The sequence below is a fragment of the Lethenteron reissneri genome, chromosome 49 (assembly GCF_015708825.2).
Source record: "Lethenteron reissneri isolate LAM-NWPU_2019-01 chromosome 49, ASM1570882v1, whole genome shotgun sequence".
NCBI classification, from domain to species: Eukaryota; Metazoa; Chordata; class Hyperoartia; order Petromyzontiformes; family Petromyzontidae; genus Lethenteron; species Lethenteron reissneri.
Genome location: NC_083827.1, coordinates 10,227,508 through 10,245,575, shown reverse-complemented (window position 1 = coordinate 10,245,575; position 18,068 = coordinate 10,227,508). Strand labels below are relative to the sequence as shown.

Sequence of the window (18,068 nt, the reverse complement as noted above, 5' to 3'; positions counted from 1 at the left end):
AGGAGAGTATGTGGAGAGTGCTTGGAGGGGAGCAGAGAGAGACGAGAGGGGAGAGGTAGGCAGACACGGGTCCATGGAGAATCTTTAAGATGGCGAGGAGTCTGGCAGTTGCCTCTTTGGATCTGCTAGAGTTTGAAATTGTGTTAACTGCAGATTTAGACCACATAGAACACCGTAAGATAAAATGTGTCCTTCAAGTGTGCTCAAAATTTGCTCTTTTTTTATTGTAAACAAACAAAACCGAGCATGGAGGGCAAAGTCTCCGCAAATGTCTCAACGCGTCTCCACAAGTCCCTCCGCTTGTCACCGTGCGCCCCGTGTTCTAATACTCCATGTGCACCTCCAGGTCTCCGTACAGATCCTCCAGCATCTCCAGCACGCGCTCCTGTATCTCCTCAACCTGGTCTGGGGGACAGTAGTCGTCCAGGCTGGACCTATAACATACACAGGGTCAACAACACACACACAAAGAAGACAGATCACCCGTATAGCCGATAACAGCCTGTTGGGGCAACGTGCTGTTAGAGAGCACCTATGAAAGGCCGGCATGGCACACAAAGGGATGGGTGGCCAACACCACACCCAGACACTTTTGTCTCCCCATTGCTGATGTTTCCTCACTGCAACATGAGCTCATTTTTGGACCAAATGTGGGGGGAGGACCAGGACCAGTCCAGATATAATTCGCTCCTGATGTTATGTCGCCGGATTCTTCGCACAGTTTCCTGACCACTACACCACACATGCGCAGACACATACGCAGACACATAAGCGGTCAGGATAGATGCAAAATGTACTGTCACCCCACACATATGGGGCCAGTATTTATGCAGACTGTACCAATACAACACACACACAAAGGGGTGCGTGCTCATCCATCTTGAACCACAAGACAAAGATCCCTCATGTAGACTTTAACAGATTGTTGGGGCACAGCACACGAGGGAGTGGGTGGCCAGCACCATACCTGGCCGCCTTTGTCTCCGCAGTGCTGTTTACACACCACACCACTCATTTAGGGCTTGTCGACTTAGGTAAGGCCCAGAACCGATTCAAACATACATCACTGACGTTGGCCATGAGCAGGAATCTAACTCGAGTTGCCTGCTTCGTACCGCAGCGCGCTCACCACTACACTGCCGCTCCCCAAATACTGAACCACAAACACGAGGCCAGTATGCACGAGGACTGTACCAAGAACACACACACACGGGGTGAGGGCGCAAGCAGGCGAGCAGACCGTGCCATGGTGACGATGGTGGGGGCAGGCAGAACGCACAGCGCATCCCTCAGACCGAGCAGCAGGGCGCTGAGCTCTGGCTGCGAGCTCACGTGATGCGGCAGCTCCTGGTCGTCGCACGTCAGGCCCGCCTGATGCACCTGCACGCACGCGACGCACGTGGAGGGGTTGCGTGACTGGGTGCGTAAACCGCAATAAGCAGAGGACTGGGGCAGCGTGGGGCAGCGTTGGGCAGGGTGGGGCAGGGTGTGCCCTCTCCCCTCTCATCTCACTCCACTCCCCTCCACGACTCTCCTATCTCTCCCCTCTCTCGTGGGTTGTCGCCTTGTCGTGGTAGAGAAACTTGTGTGCCTCCAATGACTTAGAGAAAAAAGCCGGCGGGAGCCTTGGGCTCCCAGTAGGTCCAACCATGCCGGACTGATCAAAGGGTAGAGGACAGACGAAATGGACAACCCCTGGTTCTCCAGGTTGGGCGTGGGGCTACAATCCCACCCCGGAAAACCCAGAATTGTTATGGAGCTGCAACAAGAACATAAGAGAAAGCTGCTAAAGACCATCCGGCATGGCGTGGGCGTGTTGCGGCCTTATGCTCCACAGGGAGCGAAGAAGAGTAGAATAAGAAGACCGTGTAACTATACTGCTTCACCCTACGAACTCTCAGATAAAGCAACCAAGGCTGTTAGTCGACGCCCCGAGTCGACCTTCGTTCAGCAGGAGGTCGCTCATCTCCTTCTGCTGCCCCCATAGTTTGGAACTCCCTCCCCCAGCAATCCGTGCCTCTGTTCAAGTCCATGATCAAGATCTTTTCTCCTCTGCCTATGACGGATCGCCTCGTTCTCTCGATGAAATGAACACACCCATTGTTTCCACGCAGCGTCTTGAGACGTGGCCAGACGTCGTGCTGTGTAACTCCACATTGTGTTGTGTGGTTTTAGAATCAGGCTGTGTTTGTAGCTTAATTGCACATTGGACACTTCCTGCCAATTGTTTGATTTGACCTTGGTGGCCCTGTCGCCCCAGTTGGCTGCCTGGGGGAAATCTCTCCAGCGTCTCCCTGCTCCGTTGTTATTTCTGTTCACGTCTTATCCCCCATTCTCCCCGTGTTTTTTACTACGATGTATTGCTCCCGCACGTGTGTACGTTTGTGCGCAAATACGTACAGCCCTTTTGTAAACCCGCTTACTGGACGAGGGCCTCCCCGCCACGCCTTGTGGGTTCGTGGGAGTTATTTGATCATACTTCGCCACGCTAGTCAGTGCGGCTTCATATCAGCAGGAAGCACGGACGTGTTCAGCGCAGTATTCTACAACAATGGAATTTGCTGCCCACAATAGAGCACCACGGCAACAACCTTCAACACCGAATCAAAGCGCTATCCAGGCTTAGCAGCAGCTGCTTAGCTGCCGAGATCAGGTGCCTGCTGGGTGATTTGGTCGTAGGCATGTTTGCCCGGTGGCCACATCGCTCGTGACGGAATCACCGTCGTGTTTTCGTGGAATCATCCGGGCAACATTGACCGTCCCCCCCGCGGAGTTTCATCACAGCCCGCCCTTTGCCCTGTTGCGGCTTGCCACCCACGGCTGCGTGCACGGTGAGAACGACTGGGTCGTCACCATCGCGTAGTCAGGCCGCTCCTTCAGCCTGCTCTTGAGACTTGTCACCAGCTTGACCAGTGACGTCCACCTGCAATTAAAAATGTACAAATCGTGAGTTGAGTTTTTAAGCCAGCTGGCCAGGACTGGGAAAGGACGATGCCCAGTTTTCACTCATCGACTAACATTGACCATCGATTTACATTGCCCCCAGACTTGCATTGCCTGCAGACTAATATGCCCACAGACTTAGAATGCCCATAGACTAACATTGCCCAAAGACTAACATTGCCGATAGACTTACAATAAACAAAGACTAAGATTGCCCATAGGCGAACATTTATTTGAATGAGTTTTAGAGCCAGGCTGACCAGGACTGGGCAAGGACAGATCGCCACCACTTTTCACCCAGGCAAATGGAGAGCACAGACTTGTTACTCTAAGGACAAACAATTTCACGTATTTAATAATGCTCAGTTTACAAAATAAATTACAAATATACATATTCTTGGTTCTTTCGGTAAAGTCACGTAGAAGGGAAATAATAAAGTAATAAAAATATATTTTTTGTTTTTATATATTTTTTATTGCATTATTTCCCTTATACGTTACTTTACCGAAAGAACCAAGAATATGAATCCCTGCAGTCACGAAAGCTTTAAATCAAGACAAATATACACTTAAGAATTTAAATAAAACTTTTAAACTTCAAATAATATTCAACCATTCTCAACCTCTCTTGGACAATGTGGAGCCAGGATTCTTTTCAAAACCGTGTTGGAACGGTCTCTGACAGAGGGAGAAAGGTCACTGCTTAAGTGCACTCGTCAAACACAGTCTGTCAGGGTGAGGTACAATGGGTAAACTTTCCCTTCAGATTACAGAAATGTGGGTTAAACCAAACCTTACATATCTATGGGGACCTTTCACCACTATCAAGATATTTATGCCAGGAAAGGTGAAACCATTTTTGGCATTCAAATCTTGATACTGGCAAAAGTGTCGCACAGATATAACTGCTTAACCTGAGCTATTCATGCTTTTGTGTTCGCATTATCTCCGTACTTTTCACCTTTTGGCAGAGACCACGCTATGGAAGAGTACGTCGCTGGTGAAGGCCAATCACTTTCAAAGAGTGCGTACAATATCGAAACACATTCCTTTGCATTTTTTCCCCACAAGTATGCGTGGTTAATGCAGACTAGATGTCTTGAAATAGTTGTCTAGTTGGTGTTTAAACACCTGAACGCCTGCCAGTAATCCTTTTTATATAATTCAAACCTTGCACATGAACAGGATAAGAGCTCCTTTTCCTTTTGTCTGTTCAGGAAATGTCATTTCAAGAGCTCATCAAAGTGCAATGTGGAATAGGTACCTAGCCTCTGAAATAAAATCCAGATAAGAATAAAAAAATACATCAAATTGTTCTGTGGCTGAACACAAATATATAAAAACTCATCACATCACAGTCGTCATGAACACCGCCTTGGAAACGGGCTGACATTTTGAGCAACGACCCGTATAATCGGGGGGCAGCCAGTGCCCGCAAGAGCCCCTATTATTTTCTGCAGTGACACTGTTATTGATTCACGTGGAGTGGTTTCTATTTGTCATTTGTGGTAGTGAGAGGTGATCGAGGGATGATTCTTGGAAGAGCAGCGGAAGACAGAAGAACGCAGAGGGAAAGAACTGTGCCACTATCTACGCCGCACAAGAAACCTCTCGTACGAACGCACGGCCCCTGCCATGTCAGTCAATCATTTCCTCTCTTTGTACCAATTTTATTATAGTCACGTTATCATCGTCACGTGGTGACAAGACAATGAAATTTACATTCCTGACTATTTTGATTAGTTTTGCTGCTATAAATGTTCAAATGATAAGCCACTTCGTTGAGTTATATTATTGATGGCCGGGTTCATACCGCGGCAGGCTTTGTCTGGTAGGATGGTTTAGTTTCATTTGTATGTGTTTGGGCGATTTATTTACCTTTCTTGGACTTTGCACTACAATCGTGTTTTTTGTACCGTTTGCTGTTGTGACGTTCTTGCCCGTCCCTACTGGACATCTGTGAATAAAAGCTTTCTAGCTCATTGGATTCCTCCCCCAGTATAAATAAATATTCTGGTTCTGATTCTGACATTACCGTGCGTCTGCCAACAGGCACCGAGGGTGGCTTCACGGACCTGGTTTCCAAGGTCACTCTTCGGTAACCTCTCATCTGCACGAATGGCACCTTCATTTACATTTAGATTTTCATATTTATTTTGGAGACGATCGGGGGCATGATGCAGCACGAATGCACGTCGTGGGGTGAGTGCGGTTTGGTGGCGAATGGCATGGCGGCACACGCAGTTTTATTAGCACGGTGGCGATTGTGCGGTTTGATTGAGACGGCCGTGATAAGTCGCAAGTGGTGCAATGGGTGCGGTGATGCGTGTGTGGGTGGTATATGGTCTTGATGGGTGCGCTGGTGTGGTTTGGTCGAGGCGTCTCGACACTCAGCCTGGGGTGTGTGTGGTGAGTGCAGTCGTGGGGCATCACCGTGGGTCGCTGTCGAGCACCTCCAGGCTCTGGGGGCCATCGTCTCGGCTCAGCTCCACAAACGTCAGCTCCAGCTCCTCCAGGTGCTGCTGACGCCGTCTCACGGCACTCACCAGAGCCTGCACAGCAACCACCGCCACAACCACCACAACCATATGTAAGCCACCACCATCATCAAAACTACGGCAATCATATTCTTTGGTTCTTTCGGTAAAGTCACGTAGATAGAACATAGACGTTTCGATCACAACACAAGCGATCATCTTCAGAAGATGATCGCTTGTGTTGTGATCCAAACGTCGTAGTTTATATTGTATTCACTATTATTATTTTTCTATGTGACTTTACCGAAAGAACCAAAGAATATGAATTCCTGCAGTCACAAAAGTTAAGTAAAAATTTTACAGCAATCATTTCAACCACCCCACTACACAATCATCACATCCACACATTCATCACAACCACCACTGCATTCACCACTACAATCACACACGCACGCCACCATTGGACTCACAACCACCACAATGCATCACAGAGGTCACCAAGGGCTGCACCTCAAAAGCAATGCAATGGTCCTGCTGCTGGGCTATGATTTCAGCAGAGGGCAATGCCTAAAAATCCCATTTGTCCGTACTTCCATGAGCCCCATGCTCCCACGTCTCCCCACCCACACCAACACACACTGACCGGCGTGGTGAAGTATGGTCAAACAACCCACATGACGTGGGAAGACCCTCATCCTGCATCAGACTGACGTGTATACATATAATCTTTTTTATGCAATCTCGTTAAACTTGCTTAATGATGAGGGGTTCGTTGGAAATCTGTTTCTAAATTATTATTGAACCTACATTTGTGACATTTCTATTTATTTTACCCTAAATGACTTTATGCAGCTCAGACCACCTGTGCGAAAGAGACAATGCGTTAATTCGCGCGTCTAGTTAAATCCAGGTGTACATATGTGCGGGTAAGCACGTTATCAGGCTATAGGAGCACTGTCCAGCCCAGGTAAAACCCCTCCGCGACAAACGCAGCTCAACACAGCAATGCCATCACCTCCTCCGTGTCCGTGTCTGGCCGGGAAAACGCGTAGAGGTCGTGTAGCAGCGCCAGCTCCGCCTGTCGACAAACGCGATCGTGAGTTACGGTGCAAAACGCACGGCGGCAAAGACCCGGGCAAAATCCGTTTTGCTGTACTTCTGCACGTCTCTGCTCACACCGCCTTCACCGACCTGCACTGACCAGTGCACAGACGTGGGGAAGCCCCCATCCAGCAGTTGAGTGACAAAAGGATTAACGTGTATAAGAAAATGGAGTTCTAAAATTCAAATTCTTGTATTTTTCTGCAAGTTCCAAAGCTCCGCTCATTGCAGTGGACAGATGCCAGCAGGACCGTCGCTTGCTGTACCTGTGTTCGCGTGAAGGTGAAACGATGAGGCGAGGAGAAGGGAACACGGGGGGGGGGGGGTGGGGGGCAATGCATGGCGAGCAGAGCATCGAGTGATATCCCCCTGTATGAGTAGTAGGTTTTCTCTGGGTGAGTAATAGTTTCCTCTCACATGGCGCCAAATACTCAATCACGGGATTGGCCCAACATCGTCCCAAAGCAGGATCCTTCTGAGAGAGTCCTGTGACCTCTAGATGTTTCCTGGGGTCCATACACGGGATTATAATTACTGCACGTGGGAAACGTGACGTAGCGCCACCTCGTGGTCTCACTTCAGCTCTTCCTGCCGTCGCTTTGGGCGTCGGCGAGTGGATTAAAGAGGCATCATCGCATTAAGGAGACATTAAGCCTGTACCGCTGTGATTTAGGGTAAAATGATTTGGCGTTTCATTTAATGTGACAAAACGTCTTAGTTCTTAGAATTAAAAACTTACGTTTCAGTTTTATTGCGATGTAACGGGCATCTCTACGGCACGATGCATTAATAAAACGTCACTTGAAGGACTCACAGAATGAGTTCTGATATCTCTTTTCGCATGCCGCCATCCAACACGGGGGCGACGCACTGCCCTGCGAGAGTTCCGAGTGAACACTGCCTCGTGACAAGACACCGATAGGACATACGGAGAACAAAAGTTGAACATAAAACAAGAAGATGATACATGCTGAGATTAGAGTGGATAATGGACGCAATAATCAGCACAACATCTAAGAAAAGCACGGACCACTCTCCTCGTTGAAGCCGTGCCAATATACGAGGCTCCCAGAAGCACAACTGCAAAAGTCACGATGCACTCGGTCAACTGTAGGACAACCGTTGCTGCACCATTTTGTATCGTAATAGAACACTTTAGTTGCCCAAATCTGTCAAAATCTCATTGCTTTTTCAGCTAGCAGGCAACTGGGGATGAAAACTTCCAATCAGACCACAGGTGACAATACGCGATGTTGTGTTCCATGTAGGCCAATTGTTTTTCACTGAACACAATTTTCAACAAACTCCGTATTCTCTGAACTCCGTCATTTTGCCAATACCGTACTGAGCTGCTATAGCGGCTCATGGTTAAATGCGAGCGCGCTGGCGATGATTTCCCTGAAAAATACTCTGCTAGTGTACACCGTGTCCTCAAAATATCGTGTTAATTCAGGGGTGGTGTGCTCCAGCATAAACGTATTATGGACAAAAGCCTGCTATATTCACCAAGATAAATTTAGAATGCGTTTTTGCGTCATAAAAATAATTAAAAAGCACCATGAAAGGGTAAGAAAAGAACATGACAATCTACCGAAAGTCACAATCCAATTTCGAAAACTGCACAGTACTACACTGAACAACTCTCTGGTTCATAACTTTTCTGGAATAAAAAATATATATATTTGAGTACAGCAGCAGCTGTGGGATCTGGCAGATGATAGAAAGCGTTAGCAAGGTGTGGTGGCATTAACCACTTTAGCCGTCATGACATCTTGATATTGACCTAAAAATAAAACCTTTATGTCCAGGAGGACACGGTATAATTGGTGACGTGGGCCTGGCAATCGCGTGGTCGCCGCTTATTTTACAGAAGTTCATGGTTCGAATCTGGCAGGTCGCCTTGTTTAATACCGCTGGTGTACTAACCGTAACATACCGTACACACAATCTGCTTCACATCAGACGTTAATGAGCTCGTGACATAATTCGACATGAGTCGGCCATTGTATTCTGGCATCATGGTCAAATTTGGAAAGTTTGAAAATGTACCCACAAATTAAATGTGATTTCAGATAATGCCTCCCACTGGCAGACTAATGCCCATTTAACGGCCGGTGCTGAATCATCTTGTGCCGCACAAGGACCAGACGCCACTGGCGGTGACCTTTGAATGTTAGCGATGATTTACGACGTAAGGCGCTTTGAGTTGCTGAGGCATGTAAACAAGCGAAGTTTAAATGTGAAGATGACTGCAATATCTGCGCACGTTATTTCTGGTGCGCACTGCGTCTCTTAGCCTTTACTGAACCGATGAAAGTAGCCGAGCTGGGCTGCCTGCCACAGGCCGTCTGCGATGCTTGGTGAGGCGAGCGCGCACCTGCGAGTATATGTCGCGGAACGGATTCTTCACGGAGAAGAAGTCGAGGTCGATGTCGAGGATTAGGGTGGCGCCGTCGCCGGGGCACGCCTCCAGCAGCCTCAAAGCCACGGCGCGCACACCCCCGCGCCACCGGTGCCCCGCACCATCCACATCGCACGACTCCTGGCCACGGGGGCCGTTCACTGCGGCGGTCACCCCCGGTGGAACGGGCCCTCTCGTTGGCCCTGCTGGGGCCCCCTCGGGCAACAAATGTCGATCTGCGGGTGACATCTCTTCAGTGGGTGATGGGTCTTTCTCTGCAGTGGATGTTTCCGGCTTTGGTGATTTTCTTAGTTCAACTGGTGATATTTCCTGTGCAGGTGATGTTGCAGGCTCATGTGACGCTTCCTGTTCAGGCGATGTCGTTTGGCCAGGTTCTGATTGTCGTCCAGGTGTTGCTTGCTGTTTCTGTGATGTTTTGTCACGTGACATTTGCTGCCCAGGTGATGTTAACCGTTTGGTTGATGTTGGTTGCTCAGGTTTCCTTTCCTGCCTGTGTGATGTTTTGTCAGTTGATGTCTGCTGACCAGGTGATGTTCTGTCAGCTGATGGTCCTGCCTTCACATGTGCCCCGCTCGCCTCCTCTCGCCGTGAGCGAGACTCCGGATAATTGACGGATGATGCGGCCTGACCTTGCGCCACCCCAGGCTCCACGTGCGCCGCCTTGGGGGGTGCGGCTGACTCTGTCTCCTCCAGCTCAAGTCGCCGCTTCCTGCCAGCCGGGACATCGGTGCTGGCGCCAGCATCGTCGGCATTCAGCGGGAGGGTGACCACCTCCAGCGCCACCGGCTTAGCGTCCTCCAGGCGGCCCTCCGGCAGGTAGAGAGCGTCGCTCAGGAAGTAGCTCTCAGTGCTACTCACCCTGCCGGAACACGATTTATGCAATTCGTACGCAAATACGATACTGTTACATTTAGGCTACAAACTAAACAAACATATTGAAGTCTTCAATCACATCATGACGACTGATGGAATTACTTGGGCCACGTGAATAATTGGCAATGGGCCCTGGCCCCCTGAAACGACCATGACACTCATTGGGTCCTAGTTACTTTGTCCCCTGGGCTTGTGCTCATTGCTCCTGGGCTGTGCCACGGCGTTCCTCTCACTCCTCTTCCGTGCGCCCCCCCTACCTTTCTCCACTCCCATTTAACCTTCTTCACTAATGCAGTCCATTCATGCAAAGTGTTTTAAGATATAGTTACATGCGGAGACTATAAACATTGCAACGACTGCTGTTGAGTATTTTGTGCATAATAATTATATATATAGTGCTGCAATTCTAAAGATTCTAAGGCACTTTAGAGAAGAGGTGGAGACAGCAAGGAGATGTTAAAAAACAAAATATTAAGGAAAATAAGTTCGAGGTCACCCTAAACTTTATGGAATCATGTGAAAAACTGGAAACAGTGAAACACGAATTCCTGCACCATGAGAACTGGAATAAATCTGCCAGAGGCATCGCGAAAGGTTTTTAATGACCTCCAGATGCTGACGAGAACAAACACGCGACGCGACTGCGAGAGGCCTTGCCTGATGGTGCCGCTGTCCGGGTCCCTCCCGATGCAGAAGTTGTGTCGGCCTTCACGCATCGTGCGAGCCCAGGGTGGCCTCACCCACACGACGCGCGCCACATGGCCCGCAAACACCGCCGGCAGCACCCAGTTCTCGATGCTCAGCTCGCTGTGCCAGGGGGGAACGTGCGGGAGGGACGTGGCGTAGCGATCGGCATTAATGTTGTAAATAAAATTAGCGACGAAAGATTTACTCAACAAAGTTTTATACTTTGTACTCGTCAACAATGGATGAAAATCATCAACTAGGACTGGTTCCCACTAAAGAACTAAGAGTGACCATGATGAGGCTAAAATAACGAGTGCACCGAGGAAGACCAAGCGTGATTATTTTTACACATGTATATAAAAAGATGTAGTAGCCATCTCACGGGCCCTAAATAAGCAACCACTAGTACAAGCCCTTTTCTATGTGTTACTTGAGACCTAGGACACATTTGCAAACGAGTTGTTCCGTCTCAAGGGATTCTCCAAGTAAAAATATTTGTGTTATAGAAAAAATAAACATCTCACCCCCCACTGACCCGCACCCTACTCCTGGCCCAAAATCCGGCAGTGCCAGGCACCTCGTAGCTTTTACATCTACTATTCAGCCGCAGTGCCCGAAGCCTCGCACCTGAACAGCGTGTGGGGGTCATGGACGGTGCGTGCAGGGAGGGACACGGGCAGCAACAGGTCGGGGTGTGCGTCCACATGCAGCAGGGTGAGGCCCTCCATGGGCAGGTGCCGGGAGCCCATGGCCCGGTATATGTGAGGCAGGACCTGAGCACAGGACACGAGGAGACACGTATTAGACACAAGAGGGACACGGGCCATCAGCGCATGGGCAGAGGAGCATGCCCTGATGCCCGTCATCAGACCCGTCGCCATGTCCAACGATCCTGCGATGTTGGGTGTTGATGTGGCATAGCGGGGGTTCACGGCTCAAATCCAGCGGCCGCCCTGGTTGCCGTGGGTGTAATTATAATATCACAATATTATGCGCCGTCTTCATGAGTGGGCTTTAAAATCCCCGTCATTCGCACGAGTAGGCCATTGTGTAACTGACGTCAGGGACCTATTATAAAATGAAACCGCAAATTACTCAATGGGTATCACACACACAGCGCGCCGTGGCAGCGGACTAGTGCCCCAGGTCACTCTTGCTAATGAAACTCTCCGACATGATGAAAAGAACAGGTTTTACCCTTTCTGGAAATAATACAAACATCGCATAGATACATATTCTTTTGGTCTTTCACCGTTAGTTGAATTACTAAATGGCGGCTTACCATCCTTTTCCACCTCCATGTGGCGATAGCTCTTTCTGAGCTCTCTCCGAGCTTACATTTACAAGCAAACTTCTTAAATTGACATGCTAATCTCTCACAATACAATGGCTACCCCCACAGCTTCGTTTGTCAAGATTTACCCAATCTTACATTTACATGCAAATATCATCTCTAGCCCCTCCCACTGACCCTTGGGCTACGCCCATCCCAAACCTTTATAACTCCTTACCTGAGCAGCGCTCCCACCAGGTCTCCCGCAACATTTCTCACCTGATGACGATTGCTTGCGTTGCGATAGAAACGTCGTGATATTTTTTTTATTTGATCTACGTGGCTTTACCGAAAGACCCAAAGAATATGAATTCCTGCAGTCACGAAAGCTTTCAGTCAAGATCAGATACCTTCGGCAAGTAATCAAATCAAGATTAATCAAGTATACATTAACCACACATACTTGTGGCAAATCGTGGATACTGGCAAAAAGATCCCATAGATATAACTGCTCGACTCGAGCTATAAGTGTTCTGATAATTGAATTGCCTCTCTTCAGTTCACCTTTCGGTGGTCTAACACTGGCCAGACAACCCCATCAAGAAGGATGCCTCTGGTGTAGGCCAATCAGTTTCAAAGATAATGCAAGTACATTATCAGATTCTAGATTTGAAGCTTTCGTGACTGCAAGGATTCATACTCTTAGGTTTTTTCGGTAAAGTCACGTAGGTAAAAATAAATAATAAAAATAAAAGAAATAATCGAAGTAAAAAAATAACTTCCTTGATATAGTAAATTTAGCTGTGACGGTCCCACCTGATGACGGAGACTTGTGTTGCCTCCGAAACGTCGTGATTTATTTTATTTCTATTATTTCTTTTATTTTTATTATTTATTTTTTACCTACGTGACCTTACCGAAAAAACCTAAGAGCATACATTATCAGAGCATGTTTTGCCCCAAGTATGGTTAATGCAGACTTGATGCCTTGCAAAAGGTTTATATTTGGTGTTTAAACATCTTAACACCTGTTTTATTGCCAGAAAGGGTAAAATCTATTCTTGTTTTTTAAATATAATCTTGGACACTGCCAAACATGTTCCATGGAGAGACTCTCCTCGTTCCAGAACTCTCACCTGCTTAAACAAAATCAACTTGAAACCTGAACAATCCCACACCTGTCAACCCCTCATCAGTGCCAACCTTCTTAGACCAACTCAGACCTGACTGGTCACCCCGTGCCCTCACAAATCTCAACGTTCATCCTACAAAGTCCCATCACGAGGGAGAAACACAGAATTGTGTTTGCCCGCATTGAAACGGCTTCACGCCTCCGTATGGACTTGCAAACTCCATCTCCCTGCACAAGAACACGGGGTTGGCAGCCGTGCAATCTGCCCAGCACCTGGGCAGATTGCACGGTCGGATTTTCATGGCTCCATCTCCCCACAGGTGGACGACTTCACCGTCAAATCTTGTCGGCCACGAGGGGAGGGCATCCACCACACCACCACCACAATCACCACCAGGCCACCACTCATCGTTTGGGGTTTTTTTTAAGCGCCTCTTTAACTTATCGATTGAAATTTTTGCACCTGGAAAATAAAATCCCTCGAGATGCAACGTCTACACCTGGGAAGTAAAGTCCCGAGTGTGTGGACTCCGCTAGAACGTGTAAAGACGTCGCGGGTGAACACATTTCGAATGTGTAGCCAAGATACATCGCCATCACAATCGTTCATCACCAGCACCACCACCACCAGCCATGGTCAATCAACTGCCGGATCATTACTACCAGCTCATTCATCACCACCACCACCACCAATCATGTCCCCACAGATCAAGCTGCTCCACCACCTCTCACATCGTTGTGCTCCTCCACCACCCACACGGGCAGAGACGTGTACGACCTCAGACGCCGCCCGGCCATCGCCTCCGTCTGGACGTCAATGGGGACGCGCTGGGTGGGCGGCCATGTTGCGTAGGGAGAGTAGGGGTGGTGACCGGAGTGAAGACGTCTGCCGACACTCCCAATGGAATTGCAAGGGGTCGTGCTCCCTTAACGAGAGTCCCCCCGTCCTTGTAACCTCGGGGAGACAAGTTCCCTCCCCATCGGACGCGCGTCGCCACCGGAACTCGTACAATGGTTAATGTTGCTCCCTCACCTAAGATGGCTTCTCTTTACCCAAACCAAGATGGCCGCACGCTCCCTGACCAATATGGCTTCACTGTACCCGAACCAATATGGCCGCACGCTCCCTGACCAAGATGGCTTCTCTGTACCCGAACCAATATGGCCGCACGCTCCCTGACCAAGATGGCTTCTCTGTACCCGAACCAATATGGCCGCACGCTCCCTGACCAAGATGGCTTCTCTGTACCCGAACCAATATGGCCGCACGCTCCCTGACCAAGATGGCTTTTCTGTCCCCGAACCAATATGATCCCCCCCACCAAAGATGGCTTCCCTTTCTACCCACACCAAGATGGCTGCGCGCTCCCTGACCAAGATGGCGCCCCGCTGCGGCGCGGCCTATGAGAAGCGGCGCTTCGCCCGTGGCGGGAGACGTTCGCGTAGTTGGCGCCGAAAAACTTGGACCCAAGTCGCAGCGGCAGAAGGAAAGAACGCGGCCCCCTCGCCCAGAGCGAGCTCAGATTCCCCGGCATGGACGAGGGCTACTTTGGGGGCGCGAGCAGCAGCAGCGGCAGCGCCAACTGGGAGGACCAAGATGAGATGGTAGCGAGGCGAGGCGCCGGGCCTAATGAGGCCTTGGTCAACAATCGCGGCTTCTACGTTTCTTTATCTGCGGTGCCTCCTGTTTAATTGGCCGTCGTCTCTAGTGCTGTGTCTAGTGCCTAGCATGTCTAGGGCTTTGGTCTGTTGTATTTCTCAGCGATGTGTTTGTCCGCTCTATCGATTAGCGCCTCGTCTCTGTCCCTCTCGTGCCCTGGCTATTGCCGCCGCTATATTCTGCGCGGCTCTATTTGCTTAATCGTCATTGCCGTGTACACACACATACCGATTCTCTCTATCTCACACACACACATACCGCTCCTCTCTGTATCTCTCACACACACACACACCGCTCCTCTGTATCTCTCACACACACACACACACCGCTCCTCTGTATCTCTCACACACACACACACACCGCTCCTCTGTATCTCTCACACACACACACACCGCTCCTCTGTATCTCTCACACACACACACACCGCTCCTCTGTATCTCTCACACACACACACACCGCTCCTCTGTATCTCTCACACACACACACACCGCTCCTCTGTATCTCTCACACACACACACCGCTCCTCTGTATCTCTCACACACACCGCTCCTCTCCTCTCTGTATCTCTCACATACATATACTGCTTCTCTGTATCTCACACACACACATATACCGCTCCTCTCTGTATCTCTATCTCACACACACACATACCGCTCCTCTCTGTATCTCTCTATCTCACACACACACCGCTCCTCTCTGTATCTCTATCTCACACACACACACCGCTCCTCTCTGTATCTCTCTATCTCACACACACACACCGCTCCTCTCTGTATCTCTCTATCTCACACACACACACCGCTCCTCTCTGTATCTCTCTATCTCACACACACACACCGCTCCTCTCTGTATCTCTCTATCTCACACACACACACCGCTCCTCTCTGTATCTCTCTATCTCACACACACACACCGCTCCTCTCTGTATCTCTATCTCACACACACACACCGCTCCTCTCTGTATCTCTATCTCACACACACACACCGCTCCTCTCTGTATCTCTCTATCTCACACACACACACCGCTCCTCTCTGTATCTCTCTATCTCACACACACACCGCTCCTCTCTGTATCTCTATCTCACACACACACACCGCTCCTCTCTGTATCTCTCTATCTCACACACACACACCGCTCCTCTCTGTATCTCTCACACACACACACACACCGCTCCTCTCTGTATCTCTCTATCTCACACACACACACCGCTCCTCTGCATCTCACACACACATATACTCTCCTCTGCATCTCTCTATTGCTGCATGTGCCCCTGCTAACGCGGGCGCGTTCTCGCCTCCTCCTCCTCCCGCCTCTGGGAGTCGTGCTCGGGTCCGCCTCAATACCCACTCGTTATTATCGATACCAATACCCACTCGTTATCATCTATATCAATACCCACTAGTTATATATATCAATACCCACTAATTATTATATATATCAATACCCACTCGTTATCATCTATATCAATACCCACTAATTATCGATATCAATACCCACTCGTTATCATCTATATCAATACCCACTCGTTATCATCTATATCAATACCCACTAATTAGCTATATCAATACCCACTAATTATTATCGATATCAATACCCACTAGTTATCGATATCAATACCCACTAATTGTTATCTATCACTCGTCCCCTCCACCTCAATGTTAGACGTCCACTGCCATCATCCATGACGAGGCTGACAAATACGGGGCAATGACGATGCATTCCTTCGGCTTGCCTCGCCACAGCGGACTCGATGGAACGGGGGCTGCCCGCTCGGGCTGCTTGTTTGACGTCCGCCTCCTCGCAAGACGATGACACTTTCACATTTGATGGCGTTCGTGATTTGAGTTGGGGGCTGGAGCGGTGGTGTCCAGTGGTCGGCGCACTGCGAGTGATGCTTCTGTGTCGGAAGCCGTCCCGTGTTTCTCCGCATTATATTTGAGCAACCCTCACTTCAGCGTGAAGTTATGGTTAAAGAATCCACACTACTGACACGAAGCGCCGTGGCCTCCATCCAGCAGTAGATTCACAAGGGGCTGGACAAAGCTCGTCCCACCAGAGTCACGGTCAGCTTCAGAACTGGGGCTCAAGACAAGGGTTCGGGTCGGGGGAATAACCTCGGGGAAATACAAATGCATTGCCCCTGGCTGTCTCCAGTGTTGTTGACTCCTCCAAAGCAGAAGAACGTCTGCAGACCTTCCGAAACACAGCCAACATTACATGCCGGCAGCGTCGGATGATCCTCGTAGCAAAAGTAGCTGCACATGCTACGGGCCACGCACTTTGAAGGGCCCCGCGCTAAATGCTTTCAAGCTATCCATTCCGGTGCAGTTATTCTGCACTTGCTCTTACTATAGTACTATACTGCCTTCAACTTTTATGAACGACTGGGTGTTTAAGGTTAGCGATTTGTCGTATTATCTGGCTGTATAGCAAATGAAAACATACAATTGCTTTACTATGCGTTTTAATATTTGTTTTTTTAGGGTTCCTTTATAACATGCGACAGGCCTCGCACTAGCTTAATCCGGCACTGCATATCAGCCACAATGTCACTCGATAATTAGCAAGCACACGTTTTACTCGACAGAACTCAAGAGACCGGGGTAGTCTCGTTAGCAAGCGCAACCTGGGGCATTAGTCCGTCAGTAGGGGGGCGATGATTGCTATGGATAATACCGGATAATGTTGAGATTTGGCAAATTTGGACTTGTTAAATAAAATCAGGGGATTGTATAAAGTTCACTGTGAAGCACACGGTATACCCGAAGTAGTAATAGCCAGGGCAGCTGCAGGAATCGTACCGTAAAACTCTGCAAAAAGCAGCGAATGCCCTCCCGCTAGGTCGCCACCGCACTCTGCACACCCGGGATCACATCAAAAGACAATATACCAAGTAGTCCACCAATACAGGGTCCTCAATGCATACTTGGAACCACTCTAAAATCTGCATTATGTCCTGCAGTGGAAATTGCTGTTATGTGTCACAGTTGCTTTGACAGCATTTTGTCGCTAGGCAAATCCAAAAAGTAAAATAAATCTCACGATAAAGTCGCTGATTTGTCAACCCTGGGGTGCGTCCATGTACAGCAACAGGAGGAGTACGCGGAGGACGATGAGGAGACGCAGAGGGAGTGCTTGATGAGGTTTGCCAGCCGGGACTTCATCATGGAGCCCATCATCTTCACGACGCTCAAGCGGTGAGGCCTCCTCATCGCATGTTCCAAATTGTGGGCATCCAGCGATCAAGACCCCCACCACCACCCAGATTCACACCACCACCCAGATTCACACCACCACCCAGATTCACACCACCACCCAGATTCACACCACCACCCAGATTCACACCACCACCCGATTCACACCACCACACGATTCACACCACCACCCAGATTCACACACCACCATATTCACACCACCACCCAATGCACACCACACCACGGCCAGATTCACACCACCACCCAGATTCACACCACCACCCAATTCACACCACCAACCCCAG

General features: G+C 49.3%; 2 protein-coding genes and 1 long non-coding RNA gene across 6 annotated transcripts in view; 2 read left to right on the top strand and 1 right to left on the bottom strand.

The window, feature by feature from the left end:
* Positions 1 to 205: 205 nt before the first annotated feature.
* On the bottom strand, positions 206 to 13,974 carry C49H5orf22 (chromosome 49 C5orf22 homolog). Of its 4 annotated transcripts, none has more exons than XM_061571988.1 (9): positions 13,634 to 13,973; positions 11,131 to 11,276; positions 10,474 to 10,623; positions 8,899 to 9,802; positions 6,436 to 6,498; positions 5,377 to 5,495; positions 2,854 to 2,923; positions 1,241 to 1,380; positions 206 to 434 (listed from the first exon to the last, which is right to left on the bottom strand). In XM_061571988.1, exons 2-9 carry the CDS (start codon positions 11,250 to 11,252, stop codon positions 323 to 325), a joined length of 1,680 nt encoding a protein of 559 aa, XP_061427972.1. In that variant the 5' UTR covers positions 11,253 to 11,276; positions 13,634 to 13,973; the 3' UTR covers positions 206 to 322. The 4 variants fall into 4 exon arrangements, 3 of the variants coding, with proteins under 3 accessions (XP_061427972.1, XP_061427971.1, XP_061427973.1); XM_061571987.1 differs by having other exon boundaries at positions 13,641 to 13,973; XM_061571989.1 differs by lacking the exon at positions 13,634 to 13,973 and adding an exon at positions 12,015 to 12,449.
* Positions 3,485 to 5,454, top strand: LOC133354837 (uncharacterized). The gene is made up of 3 exons (XR_009756635.1): positions 3,485 to 4,556; positions 4,996 to 5,041; positions 5,363 to 5,454. It is a non-coding gene; the product is annotated as an uncharacterized LOC133354837 (long non-coding RNA).
* A 315-nt stretch (positions 13,975 to 14,289) lies between the features above and the next one.
* Positions 14,290 to 18,068, top strand: part of NELFCD (negative elongation factor complex member C/D) — a 21,050-nt gene continuing 17,271 nt past the window's right edge. The window contains exons 1-2 of the mRNA XM_061572032.1: positions 14,290 to 14,513; positions 17,657 to 17,766. Coding sequence (XP_061428016.1) covers positions 14,442 to 14,513; positions 17,657 to 17,766 — 182 coding nt within the window. The 5' untranslated portion in view covers positions 14,290 to 14,441. The remainder of the gene's footprint in view (positions 14,514 to 17,656; positions 17,767 to 18,068) is intronic.

What these genes read in the sequence shown, in the direction of transcription:
- C49H5orf22 (XM_061571987.1), bottom strand. Translation starts at nt 13,706, where the DNA reads ATGGCCGGGCGGCGTCTGAGGTCGTACACGTCTCTGCCCGTGTGGGTG. An exon ending in TCCGCGACATATACTCGCAG is followed by an intron (nt 6,499 to 8,898) that starts GTGCGCGCTCGC and finishes GTTTGTCGACAG; the next exon opens with GCGGAGCTGGCGCTGCTACA. An exon ending in ACCATCGTCACCATGGCACG is followed by an intron (nt 435 to 1,240) that starts GTCTGCTCGCCT and finishes TGTATGTTATAG; the next exon opens with GTCCAGCCTGGACGACTACT.